Source organism: Prionailurus viverrinus, chromosome B2 (genome assembly GCF_022837055.1).
Source record: "Prionailurus viverrinus isolate Anna chromosome B2, UM_Priviv_1.0, whole genome shotgun sequence".
Lineage (NCBI taxonomy): Eukaryota > Metazoa > Chordata > Mammalia > Carnivora > Felidae > Prionailurus > Prionailurus viverrinus.
In genome coordinates, this window is record NC_062565.1 from 129,883,159 (window position 1) to 129,907,813 (window position 24,655).

The 24,655-nt window shown below is 41.9% G+C and overlaps 1 protein-coding gene, 1 long non-coding RNA gene, 1 other non-coding gene and 1 pseudogene across 4 annotated transcripts in view; 2 read left to right on the forward strand and 2 right to left on the reverse strand.

Moving 5' to 3' along the window:
- The window catches only part of FUCA2 (alpha-L-fucosidase 2), a 19,620-nt gene extending 12,718 nt beyond the window's left edge, over positions 1-6,902 (reverse strand). The window contains 2 exon segments of the mRNA XM_047858892.1: positions 3,037-3,224; positions 6,555-6,902. Of these exon segments, the coding sequence (XP_047714848.1) occupies positions 3,037-3,224; positions 6,555-6,799 (433 nt within the window). The 5' untranslated portion in view covers positions 6,800-6,902.
- Positions 492-1,245, forward strand: LOC125165570 (ceramide glucosyltransferase-like; annotated as a pseudogene).
- Positions 3,682-3,807, reverse strand: LOC125166941 (U6atac minor spliceosomal RNA). The gene has a single exon (XR_007152640.1). It is a non-coding gene; the product is annotated as a U6atac minor spliceosomal RNA (small nuclear RNA).
- On the forward strand, positions 6,538-24,018 carry LOC125165694 (uncharacterized). 2 transcript variants are annotated; one of them, XR_007152188.1, is made up of 3 exons: positions 6,538-6,668; positions 16,612-16,733; positions 22,938-24,018. It is a non-coding gene; the product is annotated as an uncharacterized LOC125165694 (long non-coding RNA). The 2 variants fall into 2 exon arrangements; XR_007152189.1 differs by lacking the exon at positions 22,938-24,018 and adding an exon at positions 19,342-22,215.
- Positions 24,019-24,655: the final 637 nt, after the last annotated feature.

Sequence of the window (24,655 nt, forward strand, 5' to 3'; positions counted from 1 at the left end):
TACCCCTTAAGGTCTGCATAATCTCATCTAGCGCCTATATTTTTCCTCATAGAATATAAGCTTCTTGGGGTGGCTCAGTCGGGTAAGAGTCCATCTCTTGATTTCAGCTCGGGTCATGATCTCACAATTCGTAAGATTGAGCCCCACATCGGGATTCACATCTGGATTCCCTCTCTCCCTCTCTCTCTCTCACTCTCTCACTCTCTCTACCTCTCCCCAACTCATGCTTGCTCTCTCTCTCTGTCTCAAAATAAATTAATTAATTTTAAAAAAGCTTCCAAAACTGTTCACTCTTGTCAAAGGTGTTTGTGGTAAGCTTCAAAGCAGCAATATTTAAAGTCCTATTCAAAATGTTTCAAATCGACAGGCTCTAACACCAGACAGTACTGAAACCACATGGATCTTCATCACCACCTAAGCTCACATAAAGATCTTCCTGCCTAAGCAACCTCAGTGGGACTTTTTCCAAAAAGCAATGAAAACATCTGAAAATGGGAGTCCTAGAAAGTTTACAAATGTCGGCTTCAGTATCTGTCCTCACAGTATGATTAAAAGTATTTTGTTTTGCCCTGTGTAGCAGACAGACAGGGCTTTGCTGCCACATTAGAACAGGTATATTTTGGAACTTCCCATACAAGGTGCTATGTCTCTGCCAATGTGACTGGCTTCAAATGTGCGACAGGAATGTCTTGTTCAATGAGAAAGGATGCGTTAGATCAAGCAGAAGGGCTTATAGCTTTTCCTCAATACATTGCTGAAGATTACTTGATGGCCAAAGCCATAGCTGACCAAGGTTGGAAGTTTGCAAAGTCCACTCAGGTTGCAATGCAAAAACTCTGGCTCTTACTCAATTTCCCAGTTTCAATCCAGAATGATCAGATGGACCAAACTGCAAACTAACGTGCTTCCTGCTACAGTAATTCGTGAGCCAATTTCGGAGTGTTTTGTTGCCAGTTTAATTACTGGATGGGCAGCCCACCATGTATTCAGATGGGATATTATGGTGTTTTTCAAGTGTCATTGCCTGGCATGGTTTATATCTGACTACATTCAACTCAGGGGTTTTCAGGGTGGCACACAGTGTTTTTCAAAACTCGATTATGCAGTAGCCTGGTTCATCTGTGAATCCATGACAATATACATTTTTTTTTTTTGTCGGCATTATGGGACCCTACTATAAGCTGGAGAACTGATTGCTACAGATTGCACCGTAGAGGCACAGCAGAGGAGTTTCTAGATGTATAACTATAGCTTTGTGACTGTACATAAAGGAAAAAAGAGAAGTATTATAAATTATGTTTATATAAATGCTTTGAAAGATCTAAAAAAGCCGCTATTTTTGTTTTATTTTTAAAACAAAGTGTTTTAAAACAAAATGCACACTATGTAATTCTTTGTGCCATACGGCTTAGAGGGTTCCTAGACATCAGGAAATCAACAACATGTTCACAAGCAAATACACTTTCTAAATACCCACCTCCATAGGAGAAACATCTATAAGAGAAAATCATTAAGCCACTTGAATGTGGCCAAAGGGAAAAGTATTCTAAGATAACTACAGATTTCTGGCTTTGGTTCTTCCCTCTTATTTCCCTCCCCACCCCTGTAGAAAATACTGAGGCATAATTTCTCATGCCGAGGCAAAAATGGTCATAGCAAAAGCAATCATCAAATGAATTAACATGTGGTTGAGACAGTAACAATTTGTTGACGCTTCCTTGATCTTTTGGATACTGGAATGGTAATGGGTGGAAACTATCCTATTAATGTAAGACCACTGTGATGGATAATTTTATGTCTCAACTTGACTGGACCACAGGGTCATGACCTGAGACAAAATCAAGAGTTGTACACTTAGCAGACTGAGCCACACAGGTACCCCGAGATTAACATCTAAATAGGTAGACTGATTTAAAAAATTAATTAAAAAAAAAAAAATAGGGGCGCCTGCATGGCTCAGTCATTTGAGTGTCCAACTTCAGCTCAGGTCATGATCTCATGGTTCATGGGTTCAAGTCCTGCGTCCAGCTCTGTGCTGACAGCTCAGAGCCTGGAGCCTGCTTTGGATTCTGTGTCTCCCTCTCTCTCTGCCCCTGCCCTGCTTGCATTCTCTCTCTCTCTCTCAAAATAAAATATTAATAAAAAATGTAAATAGATAGACTGAGTAGAGCAGATTGCTCCCCCCAGTGTGGATGGGCCTCAGCCAATCCCTTAAAGACCTAAACAGAATAAGAGGCTAGGTAAGAATTCCCTCTCAGCCTGTCTGAACTCACACCTTCTCCTGCCTTTGGACTCAGACTACAACTATACCACCGGCTCTCCTGGGTCCAGACTTCTCAGCCTCCGTAACTGGAGGAGCCAGTTTCTTCTAACAAATCTCTTTTTATATATCAGACTTCCAATTGGTTCTGTTTCTCTGAAGAACCTTGACGCATACACCATGTTTCCTTTCAGATGTTCTTCCACCATCTCTGTTATTTATAGGCACCATTACAGTTCCATAATCCTTTTCCCTCCAGGTGACCTGTGTCACTTTCGTCACCAACAAATTGCCCACCATTTGGCTATCTAAGAGTTGGCCAAAAGTGCAGCAAGGTGTTGGTAATGACACAAGACTACAGCAGTACAATCCCCATGGTGGTGGAGCCTTCCCAGAATGCATTACAGAGGTGCCGTGAAAGGGAAGAAGGCAAGTTTAATCAAAAACTTTGTGCTGCGACGCACATCTCACTTCAAATAGCTTCAAAAGAAATCTTGGAAATACTTTTAAATATGCACATAACAAAATACGATCATTTTCCTTTCTTTGTGTTGTTTTTATGTGTGTGTGTGTGGGGGGGTATGATCTTTCTATGAACCCAATGCCTCTCAATTGGATGAAATATATGGTCCCTTAAATTACAGGCAAATGTCAGTAGCCACTTGACTACTGCTCCTAAAACTGATTTGATGTGTTTTAGTTTCTTCTTCCAAAAGAACTACTTACTCTACATTTCATAACTATCACCAGCGTTTGTAAATGTTACACTTCTTTACCTTCATGATGTTTGGAAGTTAAGACAGTGTATTTGGCACCAGAAGCCTGAAAAACATCTGCCCAGTAGCTCGCATTAAAAAACCGTGCTGTAAATAGTGGTCCAAAATCCTCATATTTGAAATCAGGACGGTAGTTATCTTCCATAAACTTCACATACATCGGTATCTTTTTCTCTTGCCAATACCACCTAAAGGAAGGAGGAGAGAACACATAAATAGCATACGCATAAACCCAGCTCCCTTTACTGATTCCCCCTTACTCGAGTGTTACCCAGATACTTTCTCCCTTCCCCATCAGTTTGACTTTGCCTTAAAGAAAGCTTATGTAAACTTTCTGCATTTTTCACCTGCCCCTCTGTGAAATCCCCTCAGCTCATAAATTAGAACATTCTAGACAACCCAGCCACCTATTTGCTCTTAATTCTTCATTTTATTTATTTATTTATTTATTTATTTATTTATAGACAGGAAGCAGGATTTATTGGTGGGCATGAATGGGAAAGGGCAGTGCTGAGGTTCTCATGAGTGCAGAGCCTGCCATTTGTCCAAGGGGCCACGATTAGGGATATATTTGACCCCACAGCCATCTGGGATGAGCCGCTTTTCAGCCACCATGTCTTCAAATTTGTCCACATTAAACTTAGTAAAAAATGCTGATTAGATGCCACGAAGTAGGTGGCAATGCCTTAACCGTATGCATGTTGTCAGGCCCGAGGGCCTCTTCCATCCTTGTCAAGGGGAGTGCTAACCTTCTCTCCTTTCATACAACACTTAATTCTTCATTTTTAAATCACAAGGTGTAGTCTGTACCTTTAGATAGTTAGTCCTTTGCAACACAAGTGCCAGCCTTCAAGAGGAAGACCACATGCCTAAAACAACATGAATCTTTTATATTCACCAGCAAAGAACAAGTGGGGGAGTTGGCAACAGTAAAATTAAGAAGATGCTGTTATTTTAATAGATTGACTTAGCCTTTAAGGATTCCTTGTATGCATTCATTCTGAGCAAGGCCTTCCTGCCTTTGGACAAGGTTGTGTGAAGCAATGCCTGGCTGCCATCCGGTGACATGAAGGGACAAGTCAACAGGCTGAGGACCACAGAAATAGGTTTGTTCTTTGATTGTATCAATGAGACAACTGCCTCTAAGTTTCTCATTATTTGGGGTAATGAGCCCCTATTATTACATCATGTATTTGGGGTTTCTGTACCTTGAAGTGAAAGCTTCCTAACCAATCCATGATGAATTTTTGCCTTTTTTTTTTTTTCATTTTTGCCTTTTAAATTGAACTATAAAAGACAAACTGGGACAGTCAGAAAGTTGAACATGGATAAGAGATTTCTACTTTCTCCCAGCACTGTTTAATTTGAGCCTGCATTCTCTACTATAGTCTCGAGTTACTTTTCAAATTTCATACTAATAGAGGTGAAAAGAGGCACTTACTGTAAAGAGTCCATCATTTATATCTGGATTTGAATTGCCATTAAGGACAGTCAGATATATTCGTCTCTACCATTGACTGTCCTGAGTCAAATTGGAGGGCAGAGCAGAGGTTTAGAGGGAACACAAAGGGAAACCATAGGTAATTAAAGAATCTTCTACAGGCTTAATGTACTTCCAGACCATCTGAAATATATTCCAGTTAGGTTTCTTTTTTTTGTTTTTAATGTTTATTCATTTTTGAGACAGAGCACAAGCGGGGGAGGGGCAGGGAGCGAGGGAGACACAGAACCTGAAACCTGAGCCGTCAGCACAGAGCCTGACACAGGGCTCGAACTCACACACCATGAGATCATGACCTGAGCTGAAGTTGGTCCTTTAACCGACTGAGCCATCCAGGTGCCCCACATTCTAGTTAGTTTTATATGAGCAGTATCTTTATCCTTCTAGGTCAAAACAAACAATTCTGTGTGTGTTTGTAGAAAATGAAAAGTTAACCACTGCAAAGAGCAATATGACTCAAAACTAGGTATTTTTGGTAGAGCATCAAATCCTCTTCCAGCACCAGATATATATTTACCAAACACTCCTGGGTGAACAAAATGATAAAGTATAAATTATTACATCTTAATATGAGAGGAAGAAAATCGGTTAGTTTATACTAATCTGAAACATTTCAAAAATAAACTCAAAATGTCTTACAGCATAAAACTTACAAAGATATATAATATCCTGAAGTAAATGTATCTGGTAATACACAATATGGGGAAAAGGAGTCCCTTGTTTTACCAGCAGATTTCAAAAGAGTATACGAATAGCACTCTGTAGCTTACAATGTTCTTTTACATCAATCGGCCTAACTTAATAAGAAAGGTTACTGCTTGGGGCGCCTGGTGGCTCAGTCGGTTAAGCCTCTGGCTCTTGATTTCACCTCAGGTTATGATCTCAGGGTTCATGAGATCAAGCCCCAAGCTGGACTCCGCACTTGCAGGGGGGAGGCTGCTTGGGATTCTGTCTCCCTCTCTTTCTCTCTCTGTCTCTCTCTGCTCTCCATCTCTTAAGTACACAGAGCAGCACTTAATGCATACTTGTTGAAGTCCTTCAATGAACCAGGGTTCTAATTATTGAGCATTATGAAAAAGCAGCAAAGGGAATGACTAATAAATAAATAAATAATAAAGGAAAGAAATAAACCTAAAAAGTCAAGCTCTTTGTTGAAAGTGGTACAATGTTAATATATAGTTTATACTCTACTGTACTACATATTGTATATATTAAATTTGATGCATACTAGGTATACAGTATAAAATAGAGGTAAATACTCATTTATTTTCTTATGTAATACATTATATATGTGTGCAGCACTTTATGTGTATGTATTTGACAACACTTCTATCTTGAAGAACTTAACACCGAAGTACTTACTCAGGAAAGGTATGTGAAACAGTTCAAAGTTGTAAGAGACGACACGCACATTTTTACATAGATCTCAAGGTAAAATCTAAAGAGCAATTTTTTTTGTGCAGCACTTTTTACAGAATAGTGTATTAATAATAAGGGAGTTTTTTTTAGGGTAACATTCTAGAACCTTTTTTTTTTAATTCCTAGAGCCACACAGGGTAACATTTTAACATTAAAGGGCCAGTGCCTGTGCGAATGAACGTAAGTTTCACATACGCGCAATGTGTGTTTTAACCGTGCTGTAGGGCAGAACCGTGTTGGGACCTCGAGTGGGTCTCCACCGACACTTTAGGCCCAAGACCCACACAACTGCACGAGGATCTGCCGCTTGAGCGGCTCGGCGGTTAGAACGTGATCATTAGGGCTGGGGCCCTGCGACCGCCGAGAAGCCGAGCGGCCGGCGCTGCCCGACGACTCCCGCGGCCGCACGGAGGAAAAGTCCACGTGGGTCCAAGTAGACACAGCGAATTACACAGTCAACACCCGGAAGTGCCGCTGCAACGGCGGCGGGCGAAGGGGACCCGGGACCAGGCAAGCAGGCAGGGGCCGCGGGCTGGGCGGCGGCTGCAGGCCGGGGGCCGAAGGCGGAGTCGGGGCCGACGGAGGGGGGCGCGCTCACCAGAACCACTCGCTCCCGAAACTGGGCACGGAGAACACCCCCCAGTGGACGAAGATGCCGAACTTGGCCTGGTCGAACCAGGCGGGCAGCGGCCGGGCGTCCAGGGACTTCCAGGTGGGGTCGAAGCGCGGCGCGCGGTAGGCGGCGCGGGGTGCGGGCGGCAGCAGCAGCAGCAGCAGCAGCGGCGGGAGCGCCAGCCCGAGCGCGGGGAGCGCGGGGAGCGCGGGAGGCGCCGAGGGGCGCATGTCCGCGCGCCGCCCTCCGCCCCGTCGGCCGCTCTGCGCGCTCGTTCTTCCGCGGCTCCCGCTAAGTAAGCGCGGCCTCTGTCACCTGACCTCGCTGTCTGGAAGAAGGCGCCCTCCCCACTAGGCGTGGGAGTGGCTGTGGTCCCGGGCGGGTCCGCACACCCCAGGAGGGCTGCATCGCTCAAGTGCGAAACTCACGTGGCCAGAAGTAGCCCTCAGCCGGCCCCGAGGCTGCTTAGCTAAGGTTCCTTGGGGGGCAAAGGAGTCAAGTTCAGGGACCTGTGGGATCGCCTATTTGCTGGAAAAGCTCAACCCTCACGGACTTTCCGTGACCGTCCCTGTGGAACCCTGCACGCGGAGGCCGAGGCAGAAACCTGGACAGGGTTATCCAGTGCCTTCCAGGTCCAACCACCAGAAACAATCCGGATCATTCTCAGCCTCTGATCCACCCCCCAAACTTCTGGGTGTGTTACGGCTGTGGCTGTCAGCCTGGAGCCTGTGTCGTGTGAAATCCCAACAGTTTCCAGTTCAGTTAGGGGCCCCAGAATTTGCATTTCTAACCCAGTCCTAGATGTTACTGATGTTGCTGGCCCTGATCACCAAATTTGGGGAACCACTGCATCCGAGAACAAGGCGCCAGTGGCATGAAAGTTTAAGAAATCTGCAGGCTTGGGAAAAGCAGCCCAAAACTTGGAATGATTAATCAAGGGACAACATCACGAGGGACAACATCTCCCTTCCGTCAATGATTTTAGAATAAAACCAGAATCCTTTCTCCTCCTACCTCTCTTAGCCATGAATGGGCCAGTTCAAAGGTCATCTCCTCCCAGCTTTCTGTCACCACCTTCCCTCCCAAATGTTTTACTACTTCCTGTGTGTTAAAGTCTTACTCCAACCACTACTATAGGATTCCGTTAATCATTTTGTAATTAGGAGGACACAGATATTTCCCATTAGGCCGGGAGCTTCCAGAGGATGGGTGTGGCAACCATTTCTGTAACCCTTGAATTTAAAGCAAAGCCTGGGGGCACCTGGGGGGAACCAATGGATTAAGCCTCCAACTTCAGCTCAAGTCACAATCTCATATGAGTTAGAGCCCCACGTCCGGCTCTGTGCTGACAGCTCAGAGCCTGGAGCCTGCTTCAGATTCTATGTCTCCTTCTCTCTGCCCCTCCCCCCAAAAATAAATAAACATGAAAGAAAAAGAAAGAAAGAAAGAGAGAGAGAGAGAGAGAAAGAGAGAGAGAGAGAGACAGAGACAGAGAGAGGAAGAAAGAAAGAAAGAAAGAAAGAAAGAAAGAAAGAAAGAAAGAAAGAAAGAAAGAAACGCCTGGCATGGAGCAGCCTTAACGCATTCAATGAAATGGGGTTCTAATTATTGAGCGTTATGAAAAAACAGAGAAGGAAATGATACTAACCTATCTCTGCAAAGACACGGGAGCAGCACCCCAGGGAAAAGGGCAGTTAGCCTCTTGGTGCCGTGTTAATGGCTCCCCAGGATCACAGCTTCCCCATGAGGGTCCCCAGTCTTCCCAGGGTGAAGGGCTCCTGGAAGAGAGGGTTCAGGGAACCTGCTGCATATACACTACCAGTTACAATAACCTCAGTTAGTGATAGAGTAGGGTGATAATTTCTATTATTCTAGGGGCAGAGGGCAGACTTCCTCAAGATGGGCCACTGTGGCCAGAAGATTATTCTGAGTTGAAGGCAATAGAGACCCTAGGGGACTCGAGAGAAACTTTTGCCCCTCCCTAAACTACATAATTGGGGATCTTTCTCAGAATAAGGGTTATTAGCTGAGATAAATGTTATCTGAGTGACCCATCTGTCTGGCAGGTCAGACTTCTAATTACCAAACATGCTTCTTACTGCCCTGTGAAGAAGTGCGCTTCTTTCCTCTAAAATCCCAGACCACTGCCCCCTTCTCCTTGGTACAGAATGACATATATACTTGATTTCGCCTGACTCTGGAATTTCCATGTCTGTGTGGATTCTCCATACAAACACTATTAAACTCAGTTTTCTGCTATTAACCTGTCTGTCAATCTGCTCCTTAGTCCAGTTAGACGCACCTTGAGGGGACAGGAATTCTTGCTCCCTGACCTCTGGCATAGTCAGTAGGACACTTTAACTCGCTGGGCATAGCTCACTCTGATACTGCTGCAGCTGAGGGACCCTGGGGCATCTAACATAGAGCCAGCAGAAGGTAAGATTTCTTACCGTGTCAGCCTCCCAGAACCTCTATCTATGGAGGGCAATGGAGCAAAATGGTCAGAGTCCTTTTTCTAAGTCTAGATTAGCAGGAGAAAATATTTGTGGAACCAGTCTCTTGGGTCTGGCGACTCTTTGGTTAAATTTGCTAGAATACTGTTTGGTTACTGGTCCACTTCCTCCCAGAGATGGTCTTTGTTTTCCTTTGTTGTGTCTTTTATGTTGCTTGTCATCTGTTGCTAAGGGACATCTTGGAAGTTAAAGCTGCAAAATTAGTGGGCATAGATTGAACACTTAAAAGCTGTTAGAGCACTCGCCACCTCAAGAAGACTCCCGTGGTAGGATATATTGGCCACAGAATGACACTAGATCTAGATTGACACTAGATCACCCACCAACTTCAAGAAAACTTCCATGCAATGAGGTCCATGGTAAAGCAACATATAATCCCAACCATGTGGCATATCCCTCCTAGGTATTAGTTTGGATCCAAGGCTTAGCTAAAGCTGTTAGATTTTTCCATTAGTCTTGTTCTATGTCCTGAGAGCTTGGCTTTGTGACCAGCGAGAATATTCTCTTTGGTCTCTGCCACCTGGAGAGTGTACTTACCCACAGGTACTTACCAGGGTGTACCTTCATGGCTAGTTGAATAGACTGGGGATCCAAGAATCTCTCTCTCTCTCTCTCTCTCTCTCTCTCTCTCTCTCTCTCTGGCTGTGCCAGCTCTTAGGGGTGTTTATCATAAGAGATTCTAGCTCATAGGAACTTTTGTCGCCTCAACCTTTGTTGCTTGGTAGTGCTAGAAAGTCTCATTCTACAAGCATCTGTATGGTTGTTGTAGACTCTGGGTCTAAAGTTCTCTCTTGTCCAGCAAGAGAGTGGGCACAGAATTAAAATGCAAGAGATGGCTAATGTCTGGGAAAAGACAAGAGCCCTGTATAAGGGTCCTTGCTCCATATTTATTAAGATCAGAAGGCTTACAAACGTGATGGGCATGTACAAGGAGACAATGAATCTGTGAACATTAATTCGTGGGCATGAGGGAAAGGGGGTTTTGAAGATATATGGTATTAGGGGTTTGGGTCAATATAAACCAAAATCCTGGCACCGGGCAGATGAATGTTAACAGCAGACATGAGGCTCCACTTCTGTGCATCTTAGCCAGCCTGAGGGATAAGACAGATAAAGCCTGTAACAGCAGGGTCAACAAGGCACCTTTCTTTTGCTAATTAGCTCCACTCTGGGCAGCTTCACCCTGCAGTGGCCTATAGTCCTATTTACCTGTTTTACCTAATTTGGTCCTTCCTTTCTGTGAAAGCAGCTTTCTTCTATAGCACTAAATTGGAGGGCGTTTTCTTTCTTTTTTTTTTTTTTTTTGAGCTGATTAAGAGATTTATTTTTTTTATTTATTTTTTTCTTTTTTTATATGAAATTTATTGACAAATTGGTTTCCATACAACACCCAGTGCTCATCCCAAAAGGTGCCCTCCTCAATACCCATCACCCACCCTCTCCTCCCTCCCACCCCCCATCAACCCTCAGTTTGTTCTCAGTTTTTAAGAGTCTCTTATGCTTTGGCTCTCTTGCACTCTAACCTCTTTTTTTTTTTCCTTCCCCTCCCCCATGGGTTTCTGTTGAGTTTCTCAGGATCCATATAAGAGTGAAACCATATGGTATCTGTCTTTCTCTGTATGGCTTATTTCACTTAGCATCACACTCTCCAGTTCCATCCACGTTGCTACAAAAGGCCATATTTCATTCTTTCTCATTGCCATGTAGTACTCCATTGTGTATATAAACCACAATTTCTTTATCCATTCATCAGTGGATGGACATTTAGGCTCTTTCCATACTTTGGCTATTGTTGAGAGTGCTGCTATGAACATTGGAGTACAAGTGGCCCTATGCATCAGTACTCCTGTATCCCTTGGATAAATTCCTAGCAGTGCTATTGCTGGGTCATAGGGTAGGTCTATTTTTAATTTTCTGAGGAACCTCCACACTGCTTTCCAGAGCGGCCGCACCAATTTGCATTCCCACCAACAGTGCAAGAGGGTTCCCGTTTCTCCACATCCTCTCCAGCATCTATAGTCTCCTGATTTGTTCATTTTGGCCACTCTGACTGGCGTGAGGTGATACCTGAGTGTGGTTTTGATTTGTATTTCCCTGATAAGGAGCGACGCTGAACATCTTTTCATGTGCCTGTTGGTCATCCGGATGTCTTCTTTAGAGAAGTGTCTATTCATGTTTTCTGCCCATTTCTTCCCTGGGTTATTTGTTTTTCGGGTGTGGAGTTTGGTGAGCTCTTTATAGATTTTGGATACTAGCCCTTTGTCCGATATGTCATTTGCGAATATCTTTTCCCATTCCATTGGTTGCCTTTTAGTTTTGTTGGTTGTTTCCTTGGCTGTGCAGAAGCTTTTTATCTTCATAAGGTCCCAGTAATTCACTTTTGCTTTTAATTCCCTTGCCTTTGGGGATGTGTCGAGTAAGAGATTGCTACGGCTGAGGTCAGAGAGGTCTTTTCCTGCTTTCTCCTCTAAGGTTTTGATGGTTTCCTGTCTCACATTCAGGTCCTTTATCCATTTTGAGTTTATTTTTGTGAACGGTGTGAGAAAGTGGTCTAGTTTCAACCTTCTGCATGTTGCTGTCCAGTTCTCCCAGCACCATTTGTTAAAGAGGCTGTCTTTTTTCCATTGGATGTTCTTTCCTGCTTTGTCAAAGATGAGTTGGCCATACGTTTGTGGGTCTAGTTCTGGAGTTTCTATTCTATTCCATTGGTCTATGTGTCTGTTTTTGTGCCATGGAGGGCGTTTTCTACCTGAATACCTAATCTTGCTTACCTCATATACCTTTGTATTGGGGCTTTTGCCCCCGCTTCTCTCCTGGGGGCCTTTGCCCCCCCATCCACTCTATCCTTATTTGCCTAATCTTGTTCACCCAAGTTTGGGTGTGAGCATCCTATGACTTTGTGATTCTTTATGCCCTGTTAACCCATCAGTGCAGGCTCAAGGAATTCCTAAGCTTATTCCCCACATAGGGTGTCACAGATTAATGGGTCTGAGGCTGGAGGCATCTCACATTTTCGTGGGAGACCAAAGACACCATTTTCAGTAGACCATCCTCACTGCCTATGCAGTGAAGGCCTTTGCTTTCTTAAAATAAACTTTTGGATCATGAGGCCCTCTTTGGACACCTCTTGCATATCTTGTTTAGCCATTAAGAGCCTTATTGGTTTGAGTTGCTATTAGTAGATGCTATTTGCCAATGGCTGGCTGATGGATCATTTAAATTGGCTCTCTCTCTCTCTCTCTCTCTATATATATATATATATATGATTTTTTTATATATATCACCTGCCTATTTTAACTTCCTTTTCCTATAAAATTTACAAAGATTACTCTGGCCTAATCTCTAGATTCTTATAAGTCGCTCACATAAATGTTGAAAGCCAGAAAATAACTTTAACAAAAGCATCCAAGACTGGCGATAAGGCTTGCTTTGCTCTTACCTTTCAGGATTCTATAATCAGGTTCTGCCTGCTTTAGACATTCCTACACGATGTCAGTTACCGGTGTATCCTAGACGCACGCCCCACCCCCCACCCCACCACCATGAAAAAAAAATCTGTGTCTCCTGGACTGCAGCAGATCTTTTAAATTATAAAGCCATTTTACCTCTACTTTCAAAAGATCACACCAAATTAGAGACTAATTAGAGAGATTATTTTACTATATTCACAACCTTCCCTTCACCGAGGAAATAGACGACCAAAATTTCTCCAAGGTCCTCCTAAACATGGTCTGCAATATTCAGGGGCTAATAGAAACCAAGGTTAAATTGTGTACCCAGAAAAAAAAGGCTTTTGTTAAAAATGCTTTATACAGATTTTACAGAGGCATAAATATTTTGTTCCCATTTTAGTTAAAATTCTCCCTGATATAAAGAAGCAAATTCAGTTAAAAAAAAGGCGGGCCAATCCCTTGATAGTCAGGCTGTAATCCAGGTCTTTGGGGAATTAGGAACAGCTGTCTTTATTTTACAACTCTCTATAAAACCAGAAATACAACTCTAGAAACAAGTTAAAGCCCACCTATCTTTACCAATCTCAAACCTTCCCTATTCCTCTCAAAACGTTTGTAGATATTATAAAAGATGAGGATATTGGAACAAAATTGTTCTGTACTTTAAAAAACAAAAAAGTAAATTTTAAATAACAATTACCTAGAAACTCAAGAATAAAGTTTTTACATTCTTGCTCTGTCCCTTGAAATGATAATTCTTTATCATGTCTTTGAAATGTAAATACAGCCCACAATCTCTTGAGACTGAAGAAAAAAAAAATAGAGAAAAGTATTTTAAAATTGGGCCTGCAATGTCTTCTCCACAAATATTAGTAGAAACAAAATTAAGATTTTGTATACATCTTGTCTGTGTATTTTGTGTGTGTGTGTGTGTGTCCACGTATGCTGTAAACGTGAGATATTTTTTCTACCTTTGGATGGTATTGCTAAAATTAATTTGTAAAACAGCTTTATTTAGTTGGTTTGAAGGCACACACTTGTAAGGACTGAGCATTCTAAAACTCAGAAAGATAGAAACTAACCCAAATGTCTTTCGAGTTCACATGATCCAGGAAAATATTCAATATTAAAGCTAATTTAAGGTTGTTGGTTTAATTAAAATAGACATATCTATAGAGTTATCAGCATTAAATATAAAAGTTTTATTCTGCTCTTGTTTATTAAAAGTCACATAAGTCCAGGGCACCTGGGTGACTCAGTGGGTTAAGGGTCCAACTCTTGGTTTCTGCCTAGGTCATGATCTCACGGTTTGTGAGATCCAGCCCCGAGTCAGGCACCTCACTGACAGCATGTAGCCTACTTAGCATTCCCTCTCTCCTTCTCTCTCTCTGTCCCTCCCTGATGTGCATGCATGCACACACACTCTCTCTCAACATAAACTTTTTTTTTTTAAGTCACATAAGTTCATAGTATCTCTGTTGCAAAATTTGTCCAAAAAACAAAACAAAACAAAACAAAACAAAACAAAACAATATAATGGTTGACTTTGTCTAATGCCTCATGAAGTTTCATAGGTGGTCTAAACATAGTTGTTAAGAACAAGTAAATTAAAAATGTAAAAAAGATAAAATAATGAATATATGTTTATCTATTTTTGTCTTATAAAGAAACTAAAGACAAATTTGAGTCTGTTAGTAAATGTGTTTTATGCTTTATTGAAAGATTGTACTGGGGCACCTGGGTGGCATCCAACTCTTGATTTCAAATCAGGTCATGGTCTCATGGTTGGGTTCATGGGATTGAGCCTTGTGTCGGGCCCTGCATTGATAGTCTGGAGCCTGCTTGGGATTCCCTCTCTCCCTCTCTCTTTCCCCCTCCCCAGCTCACATGCACACGTGCTCGCTCGCTCTCTCTCTCTCTCTAAATAATCAACATTTTAAAAAAAGATGGTACTATAAAAATGTTTCTAAAAATTATGAAATGTATTAATAAATTTGTCAATCTAAAGAATTCTGCTCACAGTTCAAAGTTGCTTATTACATAGTTTTCACTAGCTATTAAGGTTGCTAAGCATTAAGAATTCTAATACATGTAATTATGACTACTAGAAATAATAAGGGAAACAACTCTATGCAAGAAAAGTAAGATACATGTTTTTGGTAAGAAAAAGTATGAGGAATAAAAATATATATTTGTTGAGGGGGAAAAAATAGTTTTGTCCTAAAGTAAGGCTGATTATTTTAAAGAGGGAAAATTTAGGACAAAATCTAAATGTATTTAAAAAAATTGTTGTAGGTTTATGGAGAAAGAATCTTCGGAAAGAAATGTTATGTGTGCTCAGTACTGGCTAAGATTAGGATAATTTAAGGGAACCTGGGTGACTAGTCGGTTAAGCATCTCTTTTTTTTTTAATCTTTATTTATTTTTGAGAGACAAGGCATGAGCGGGCGAGAGGCAGATAGAGAGGGAGACACAGAATCTGAAGCAGGCTCCAGGCTCTGAGCTGTCACCACAGAGCCCAATGTGGGGCTAGAACCCATGAACGACAAATTCATGACCTGAGTTAAAGTCTGACACTTAAACGACTGTACCACCCAGGCACCCCAAGCATCTGACTCTTGATTTCAGCTCAGGATTCTGTCTGCCCTCCCCCACAACTACCTCCCCACTCCAAAATAAGTAAATAAACTTTAAAAAAAGATTAGGATAATTTAAGTGAGTAAATGAGTTTTAACATCAAAAGTACACTGGTACAAAGTTTTGTTTTCTCTTTGTTATATGTACAGAGTTTTCTTGAACCATTGGTCTGCTCTTCATAAAAAATTGTAAACAAAAGTTTTTCTTTACCATTGAAGTATTTTTATTTTTAGGCAGACAGTGATTCTACATTTGCCAAAATAATTCCTGTATTTATTAGCTCTTTGATTACTTAGTTTTTTTCTTTAAATCCTTTCATATATATATTATAATATTTTATTTATTTATTTAATGTTTTATTTATTTTTGAGAGATAGAAACAGAGTGTGAGTAGGGGAGGGGCAGAAAGAGAGGGAGACACAGAATCTGAAGCAGGCTCCAGCCTCTGAGCTGTCAGCACAGAGCCCGACTCAGGACTTGAACTCACGGAGCTGTGAGACCATGACCTGAGCCAAAGTTGGATGCTCAACCGACTGAGCCACCCAGGTGCTCCTGCTCTTTGATTACTTAAGAACATTAGCCTTAATATTAAAGGAATTAAATTTTGCTCACAACTATGTGACCTTTGCCTTTGAAATCTTTCCTTGTCACTTTGGTTAAATAGATAATTAAATATTGTTTCATAATGATCCGTAATCCCATTTAATCGAATGTTCAAACCTTTTGATATTTTTTTATATATACTTCCCAAAATCAAATTCTAACATGGAGTCTGTTAACCACAATCTAGCTGAAACTTTCCAGCGAGCCCCTGGAACATTCCAAAAAAAATTTTTTATGAGAAATTAAACTAATGAGACTTATTTGGTATGTTAAATTACATGGGAAATATTGTCAAATATGTGATATTAAATATATCACATTTTTTATAATATTCATTTATAATATTCATATAGATATGTTATTAAAATAAGTTCCAAAAAATTATATGAAACATCTAGAAATCTGATGTCCTGCTTGTGTTATTATCTTGAAGTGCTGTATGTCACAAAAATAACCAAATTTCCTTGTCAACTGCATCGTAATGAACTCTAATGAGATCTTTAGCCATGGCCATTTTTAAGTCTTCTATCATTTACAGACAGTTATACTTTCACTAACATGCCTTTGTAAGTTTCCTGCAAATGTGCTTCATCTTCAGTGAGACTCATGAAAAAGCAAAACAAAACCTCTGAATACAGGTTTCTGATAATCTTAGATCATAAAACTGAACTAGGTAAAAATTTCCAGAACTAGTAGAAAAACCGGATTCAATCAGAACAAGAATTAATAACATGGGGCGGGGGAGGGGCAAATAAATTGAGGCAGATAATCTTACTTTTTATGACTTCTTATTTGAAACATTGCTGACATTTTTTAAAGTGTTTTTGTTTTTTCCAGATTTAAGAAAAATGTTCATCTTAAGCTGATTTACAGCAATTAGATAAAATATACCTTTGTGGACAAATGGAAACATTTATCTTTTCTCTCTACCTGAACCCTCCAGAATTCAGAAACTCTCAGTGAGTATTCTTATATTTTTGTGGCGATCTATTTATTTACATAAGTCCAGTTAAGAATTTGTTCTCTTTATGACAGGATACAATTGGAAACACTGGTTATATTGCCAGGGCTTTGACTGGAATGTTCTATTTGAGAGAGACATGCATAGACTCAGATCTGACCAGACAACTTTAGGTAGCTAATGTTGACTTTATGGAGCCAATAAAGCCTCTTGGAAATATCAGCCTGATACTTTGCTTACAGAGTTCCCAGCAGCCTTACCAAGTGAGTAGAGATCACTTCCAGGCAGGAGCAAGAATCTCATGTTTGGCGGACCTTAAGTAGAGAGGAATTCAGGGGCGCCTGGGTGGCTGGCTCAGTCAGTTAAGTGTCTGACTTTGGCTCAGGTCTTGATCTTGCAGTTCATGGATTTGAGCCCCGCATCGGGCTCTGTGCTGACAACTCAGAGCCTGGAGTCTGCTTTGGATTCTGTGTCTCCTTCTGTCTCTGCCCCTCCTCCACTTGCACTCTGTCTCTGTCTCTCTCTCTCTCTCAAAAATAAATAAGAACATTAAAAACCAATTTTTTTTTTAAAGAAGAGAGGAATTCATCCCCATTCAAAGATCTTACGACAAGATCTGATAGCAAGTGTTTGGCTTGGCTTCTAGTTTCAAGAGACTATTAAAAGTTCAATCTAGAGATCTAATGAAAAGTTCCAGCAAAGCAGGCTTTTATTATTATTTTTTTTATTTGAGAGAGAGAGAGAGAGAGTATGCAAGCAGGGGAGACAGAGAGAGAGAGAGAATCTTAAGCAGGCATCACATTCAACATGGAGCCCAACCCCACAACCCAGGATCATGACTTGAGCCAAGAGTCAGGCATTCAACCGACTGAGCCACCCCGGTGCTCCAGGCAAAGCAAGTTTTATTTTTTTATTTTTTTTTTTCAACATTTATTTATTTTTGGGACAGAGAGAGCATGAATGGGCAAGGGGCAGAGAGAGAGGGAGACACAGAATCGGAAACAGGCTCCAGGCTCTGAGCCATCAGCCCAGAGCCCGACGCGGGGCTCGAACTCCCAGACGGCGAGATCGTGACCTGGCCAAAGTCGGACGCTTAACCGACTGCACCACCCAGGCGCCCCGGCAAAGCAGGTTTTAAACAGTCTATATGGTCAACCATTATTCTTGCTGCATGTATGTAAGGAATCAGGCCAAGTTCTTTCTTAAAACTAAAATTATTTTGCAAACAAATTATTGATAATTTGACTATTTTGGTAAAAAATGATACAAATGATTATAGAGAAAAAAGTGTTTCAAAAACACATCCTTGTAGATATTCCATTTTAATACTACTCAGTATAAACTATACTAGAAATCCTAGATTTCTTCTAGTGTCCTCCAATGGCTGGCTACAACTCTCCAAACTAGCATTCGGCTTTTTCTCCCACCTTTCTGACTTGGAATCATTTGAAAACTAAAACTGCCCTTTTCCCAAAAGCCCTACAAACTAAATATAAATGCCGTGATGTAAACTTCCGAGAAATTGCCATAACAGCTCATGAATAGACAATCTTCATGCCTGTTGCTCAAAGAACATTAGAGACATCTGATCTACAAACCAGCTCCGTCGGATTGCCAGCACCTGCCCTCACTCTATCTGAAGATCCTTGAATCTGACACTTACAAGCTTCCTCCACTGGTTCCCCTAACAACTCAGAAACTGGCTTAACAGTTGATCCAGCCATTAGCTGGTGTTTTTCTTTTGTTTCCATAGAAATGCCTCTTACTTAACATGTGATTATTGAACCATAGGCCTAACTTTGAGAATACACCTGAAATGAGTTTGACCAAACTAACCTACTGCCGGGACTAGCAGACTAGTCCAATGCGATGAAACAACCTACCGGCTCAAATTTTAATGTGTGAAACTTTAGGGAAGTTACAGTTCAGAAACCGTAGAGGCCGCAGCCAGGTGGCCCCAAGATGAATCACTGTGGCATGAAGATTATTCTGAGCTGAAGGCAACTGAGATCCTGCAGGCTCAAGAGGCACTTTTGCCCCTCCCTTAACTACCTAGAAAAATCTAAATTGAGGGGCTGCTGTGCTCCACTGAGCCTATGTCTCTGAGCTCTCTGCTGCAATGAGCTTCCTCAAAAGTTTACCGCATCCCTGGGGTGCCAGGGGGGCTCAGTCAGTCTGTTGAGCATCTGACTTCGGCTCAGGTCATGATCTCACCGTTGGTGAGTTGGAGCCCCACGCTAGGCTCTGTGCAGACAACTCAGAGCCCTGCTCTGAAACCTGCTTCAGATTCTGTCTCTCCCTCGCTCTCTCTGCCCCTCCCCTGCTCATGCTCTATCTCTCTCCCCCTCAAAAATAAATAACATTAAAAACATTTTTTTTTTTTCAGTTTACTGAAGCCCCAGTCAGCGGAGGGGCTCCAGCAGCAATAGTCAGATTCCCCAGGCTGGGGAAGGGCCTCTGCATTAGCACCCCTGACAACACCAAAAGCTGCATGTCTTGGTTAGATAGCTCTGATTAGGATTCTCACTGGAATACTCTGCCGTTAGTGTGCATGTGGTATCCAGGGACCTAAAAGTCTATCCACCATGAGCATTTGTATGTTACAGTGAATGCCAAATTGGGAGAAGAATCAAAAGAATCTGTTGCTGATGAAGAAGACAGTGATGAGGACACTGAACCTATTGCTGAATTTAGATTTGTGCCTCATGATAAACCGGGTTGGAGGCAGCGTTCACTGCAATGTGTGAATGCCAGGCTTCGTGTCCAGATCCTGAGGATGAAGATTCAGATGATTATGAGGAAGAATATAATGTAGAAGCACATGAGCAAGGGCAGGGGACATCCCTACATTTTATATCTATGAAGGAGGATTATCCCAGGAGCACCCGGTGGCTCAGCCAGTTGGGCGTCCGACTTCGGCTCAGGTCATGATCTCACAGTTTGTGAGTCTGAGCCCCAAGTCGGGCTCTGTGCTGACAGTTCAGAGCCTGGAGCCTGCTTCGGATTCTGTGTCTCTCCCTCTCTCTGCTCCTGCTCATGCTCTGTCTCTCTCTGTCTCTCAATAATAAATAAATATGTGTTTTAAAAAAAAAAAAGATTATCCCGTATAACAGCAGAAGGCCAAGCTACATTGGAGAGACTAGAAGGAAGTCTTTCTCAGTCTGTGCAGCCCATATAACATGGCTGGAGCATGGACAGAAGATTCAATAAGAGATTATAAAGATGGGATGGAGGTAGATACTACACCAACAGTTGTTGGCCTGTTTGGAGATGCAAATACTCACCACTGAAAATGATTTATGCTGCTTCGGAATTGTCATAAATATAGAAGAAAACTTGGTGCCTCTTCCACTGTGGAGTGGATGTTGATGAAAGTCTTTTTCCTTCTCTAAAACTTGCCTGAACCCGTCTTTTTTTTTTTGAAACAGACCATACTGAGACAACAAGTTGTCACCAGCAGAAGAAACTATGATCTTTATTTTAAAAGATGCATTAATTTAACCAAGAGGGTATTTGTAGATTTCCATTTACCACCCCCCCCCCAAACTTTCTGTATATGGGGACCCTCTGTTCAGGCCTGCAGTTCCTGCCTTCACTATAAGCTTGCAGGTGGATGTGATGACAGCACGCAGGTGCTTGAAGGTACAGGAACACTGGAGGAAAAGGGGAGGGGCTGAGTCTAAATTCTACCCCTTGAGGGGCTAAGAATACCTAAGACACCCTTTAAAAAGAAAGAGCTCTCCGAGAAATCCTGGCATTTGCTCATTCTCCACAGGGGCAAGTGTCTTTTTACTAACTTGGGACCAAGATTAATTCACTCACATATCTTTAGGGCGCCTGTTGGGAAACACCCTAGCCACACATATAACTACTAACACAAGTACTTCTGACTAGTTTTACTCCTTCCACCATGTTTCACCAATCTGTTCCTTTATAACCTCTTGGGTTATATCCTTGAATTTCTAATGTCTTAGGTCAGTTTCTGTAACAGAACAAGTGAAATCGAGATGAAGTCCTCAAAGTACTTCAGATGATAACTGTTTTTTATCTTTGTAATCATTTAACAAAAAAAAATTTAGGTTTTCTCCCCCCAAAAAAAAAAAAAATCTAAATTGGGGATCTTGTTCAGAATAAGAGTTATTACCAGAGATACATGTTATCTGAGTGATCCATCTGTGTGGCAAGGCAAACATCTAATTTCCAAACCTTTGTTCTTCTTATTGGCCTGTGAATTGCCCTCTGCACTTTTGAATCCCTAGGTCCCTCTCCCATTCCTTTGCTTAGGGTGGCACGTACCTCATTTTACCTTTCCGTCTTTGAATCTCTCATGTGTGTAGGGTTCCTGTACATACAAAATTAAGTTAGATTTTCTCCAGTTAATATGTTTCCTGTCAATTTCATTCTTAAACCAGCCAGAAGAACCTTCAAAGGGTGAAGGAAAAATTTTTCTTGTCAACTGTGTTGGCAAGGGAGCTCTCTTGCTCAACTACAGACCACAACAGTTAAAACCAGAAATAGACAAGACCACTTAACTCATGCTCTAACTGAAACCCATTGTGTTTATTTCTCACCACACTTTCTTGAGGCATTGAAGACGTTTTCCAACCACCACACCAGAAAAGCCCTGATAGCAATGGAATGCCTAGAAGACTATATCCATAATAATGGACTGAACACATACTGAGCCCCACCCATGATCACTGAACTCTCTGCCTGACCTCTTGCCTGTCCCCCCACCCCAACCTCTTCTTATAATACTCTAGGTGTCCCTCTTGCCCGTAGAGAGGTCAGTTGTTAAGGCTTGAGCCTGTCACAGCTGACGACACCCAAAATAAATTTCTTCCTTTCTCTTTTCCAAACCCTTGTCTCTTGAGTTAGTGGCTGCTCTTGTGATGAGTGTATCCAAGTTTTCTGGGCAGCAGTGTTGGCAAACCCAGCAGGGAGCTATGCTTTCGATTTGCCCAGCCTTCTGGGGAGTCCCCAGTGGAGCAGTTGGCTCCAGTAGCATGCTGGGCTTCTCAAGCTTTCCTGAGTTAGAAGCCGTGATAGCAAAGGGACAGTAGACATAGCTATGGTGACAATGCAGCCATGGGGCTGTTTTCTCACTAAACATCATTTGCCCATACTAACTCCACATTTTGAAAGTGTCCGTCTTCCAAACAAATTTCTTTTATCATGTCATAAACTATTGACATTTCCATGTATTTCAGTTAAAGAATGCTAATGAGATCTTCTGATCTGCAGAAATGTCACTTGGGTCATAGATTGTTTCATTTGAAGGCAAAGACCTTTTTTTTTTTTTTTTTTTTTTTTTAGTTAATGAGTACAAACTTATCATAAAAGTACAATTTCTGGAGGCACCCGGTGGCTCAGTTGGTTAAGCGTCTGACTCTTGATTTTGGCTCAGGTCATGATCTTCGGTTCTGTGGGTTCAAGCTCTGCATCGGGCTCTGGGCTGACATCTCAGAGCCTGCTTGGGTTTCTCTCTCTGTCTCTGTCTCTGTCTCTCTGTGTCTCTCTCAAAATAAATAAACTAAAAAAAATTTTTTTAAGTACAAATTCTGTAGGAAATACTGAAAATGGATGAAAGGCCTTTCTTAGTGCCCTGGAGGACATGTAAGAATCCTAGGATAGCAGGTGGGTAAACTTTGATCCAGGATTTGAAATAAATAGGAAATAGATTTATTTGGAAATGAAAAGAGAGAAGAGATTCTACTCAAACTATACTTGTTAAATGACTGAAGAGTGAAATCTCTGAAATATTTGGGAACACGATCACTCAAGAAGAGAACTGCATGGAGTAGATTGCATTTTACATTTTATAAGATAATGCTTTACAAAGCTGCAGTCTTTTGCGCTTAAAGCTACTGCTAATTGAGCAATAGAATACACCTGCACTAAGGCTTGTTAAAAGGAAACAGATCCCAGATGGAGTGATTTATGTTAAACTGAAGTTCGTTTGCTTACAGGGAATTGTATGTGACAGCGGAAGGGGTATACAAGCTTGCAAACAGTTCTCCAAATGATATGACAAAGTATAATTTGTTTGGTTATAAATATTAAGGTTACTGATTTTCACTTAGACACCTGAAAACCCTTAGGTCATCTTAATGAATTGTTTCTATCCTATCTGTTCAAAAATATTGCCTGTATGCCTCCACTTAACTGGTTTTCTGGTTCTCGGTTTTGGTTTCTCCTTGAGGTCACTTGAGATGGTCATTGGAGGCTGACAGTCACCTACCGCAGTTTTAGTGCAAAAAGACTTCTGGGAACTGCTGAGGCTGGCTGGTGGCAGTCACCCAGCTCCCACATGGAGATCCAGACCGTCCCGCGAGACTCAGACATCAGCCTCACCCTCAGCAACTAACGCTACCCCGGAGGATACCGAGAGCATGACTACTTCCAACTACTTTGTTGTTGTTGGCAGCAACAAAGAAGTTGTCTGGGGCTGGCCTCCTGCCTTCTCCCACCTGGGAAATCAGGAGCAGTGACCATCGTAAGCCCCTGTGTCCCTGCCGCTGCCCAACATATGGGGGTTGGCTGTCGTGACTCCACAGTGACACACATCTGTTGCTACAGGGACAAAGACTTTGTCCTTCTACTTTGGCACATCAAGGTGACCTCAGGCAAACAGGATGTGATCAGGACTCCTTGACACGGTTCCCCATCGAGACCCAAGGTCCTTACAAACAAGCCATGTGCCCCTGAAGAATCTGTTGTTTCTCAGTCATCTGGATCCTCTATTGAAACCTTTAAATACATAGGTTAAGCCTGTTAAATAATAAAAATTCATCTGAGTACATTTGAAGATCACATTGGCTTTATTCAATGATTCCTGAATTGAGCAACGTCCCACCTAGAAAAGTCTGAGGAGTTGTATACAGTAGTTCTGCAGAAAAGAGGGTGGGGCAAGGAAGTTATTAGCAAAAGAAAAGAAAGGATGGTTTCAGGCGAGGTCACCTTCCCTAGGGGGAGAAGCAGGAGACCTCTTCACGAAGATGACTTCACTGGCTGAACAAAAAATTCCAGACTGACTGGTTTAACTCCACTCCCTGGAGAGGCAGAAACTGAAGTTAGTTAGATATTATAACCAAACAAATTATATTTTGTCATGTCATTTGGAGAACTGTTTGCAAGCTTGTATACCCCTTCCTCTGTCACATACAATTCCCTGTAAGCAAACGAACTTCAGTGCTGTTCTTCAGGACAATCTGAAAGACGGTCTCCGGGGCTACCCAGCTATCGTCCTCAGGAGGACAATGAATAAAGCATTTACTAACCTACTTTGAGGTTGGCTTTTTTTTTCTTTCCACTGACACTTCCAGAGTGGACAGTGGAAGAAGTGAAACTTTTGCCTCACAGCTAACATCAACACAGTCTTTCTTGGGAAATGCAGAAGAAAAGCTTTCAGAACAAACAACCCACTCCATTCTTTATATGGTAAATAAACCAGCTTCTTGCTAGAGAGAGCTTAAGACATCAGTGAAATAAAATCCTGCCTTTTTCTGGCCTGGGGGGCAGGGAGTGGAACGAGGAGGAGGAGGGAGGAAGCCGAGGAGTTCAGAGGAAGAAGAAGGAAGCAGCAAAGGCCAGAGTCCTGCCCAGATTCTTCAGGCAGGCAGGACTGCAGACCTTCACCACAGGTCTGTGTGATCCTGGGTGAGGCATTCAATCTCTCTGTGCCTCACTCCTATTAGATGTGAATGACAGGGGATCCTGACTGGCTCAGTCTGAAGAGCACGTGATTCTTGATTTTGGGGGCGTAAGTTTGAGCCCCACGTTGGGTGTAGAGATTACTAATATATATATTATATTAATTAATAATTATATTAATAATTAATTAATATATAATACTAATAATATCTATAATATTAGTATATAATATATATTCTAGTATATATAGTGTATATATACTAATAT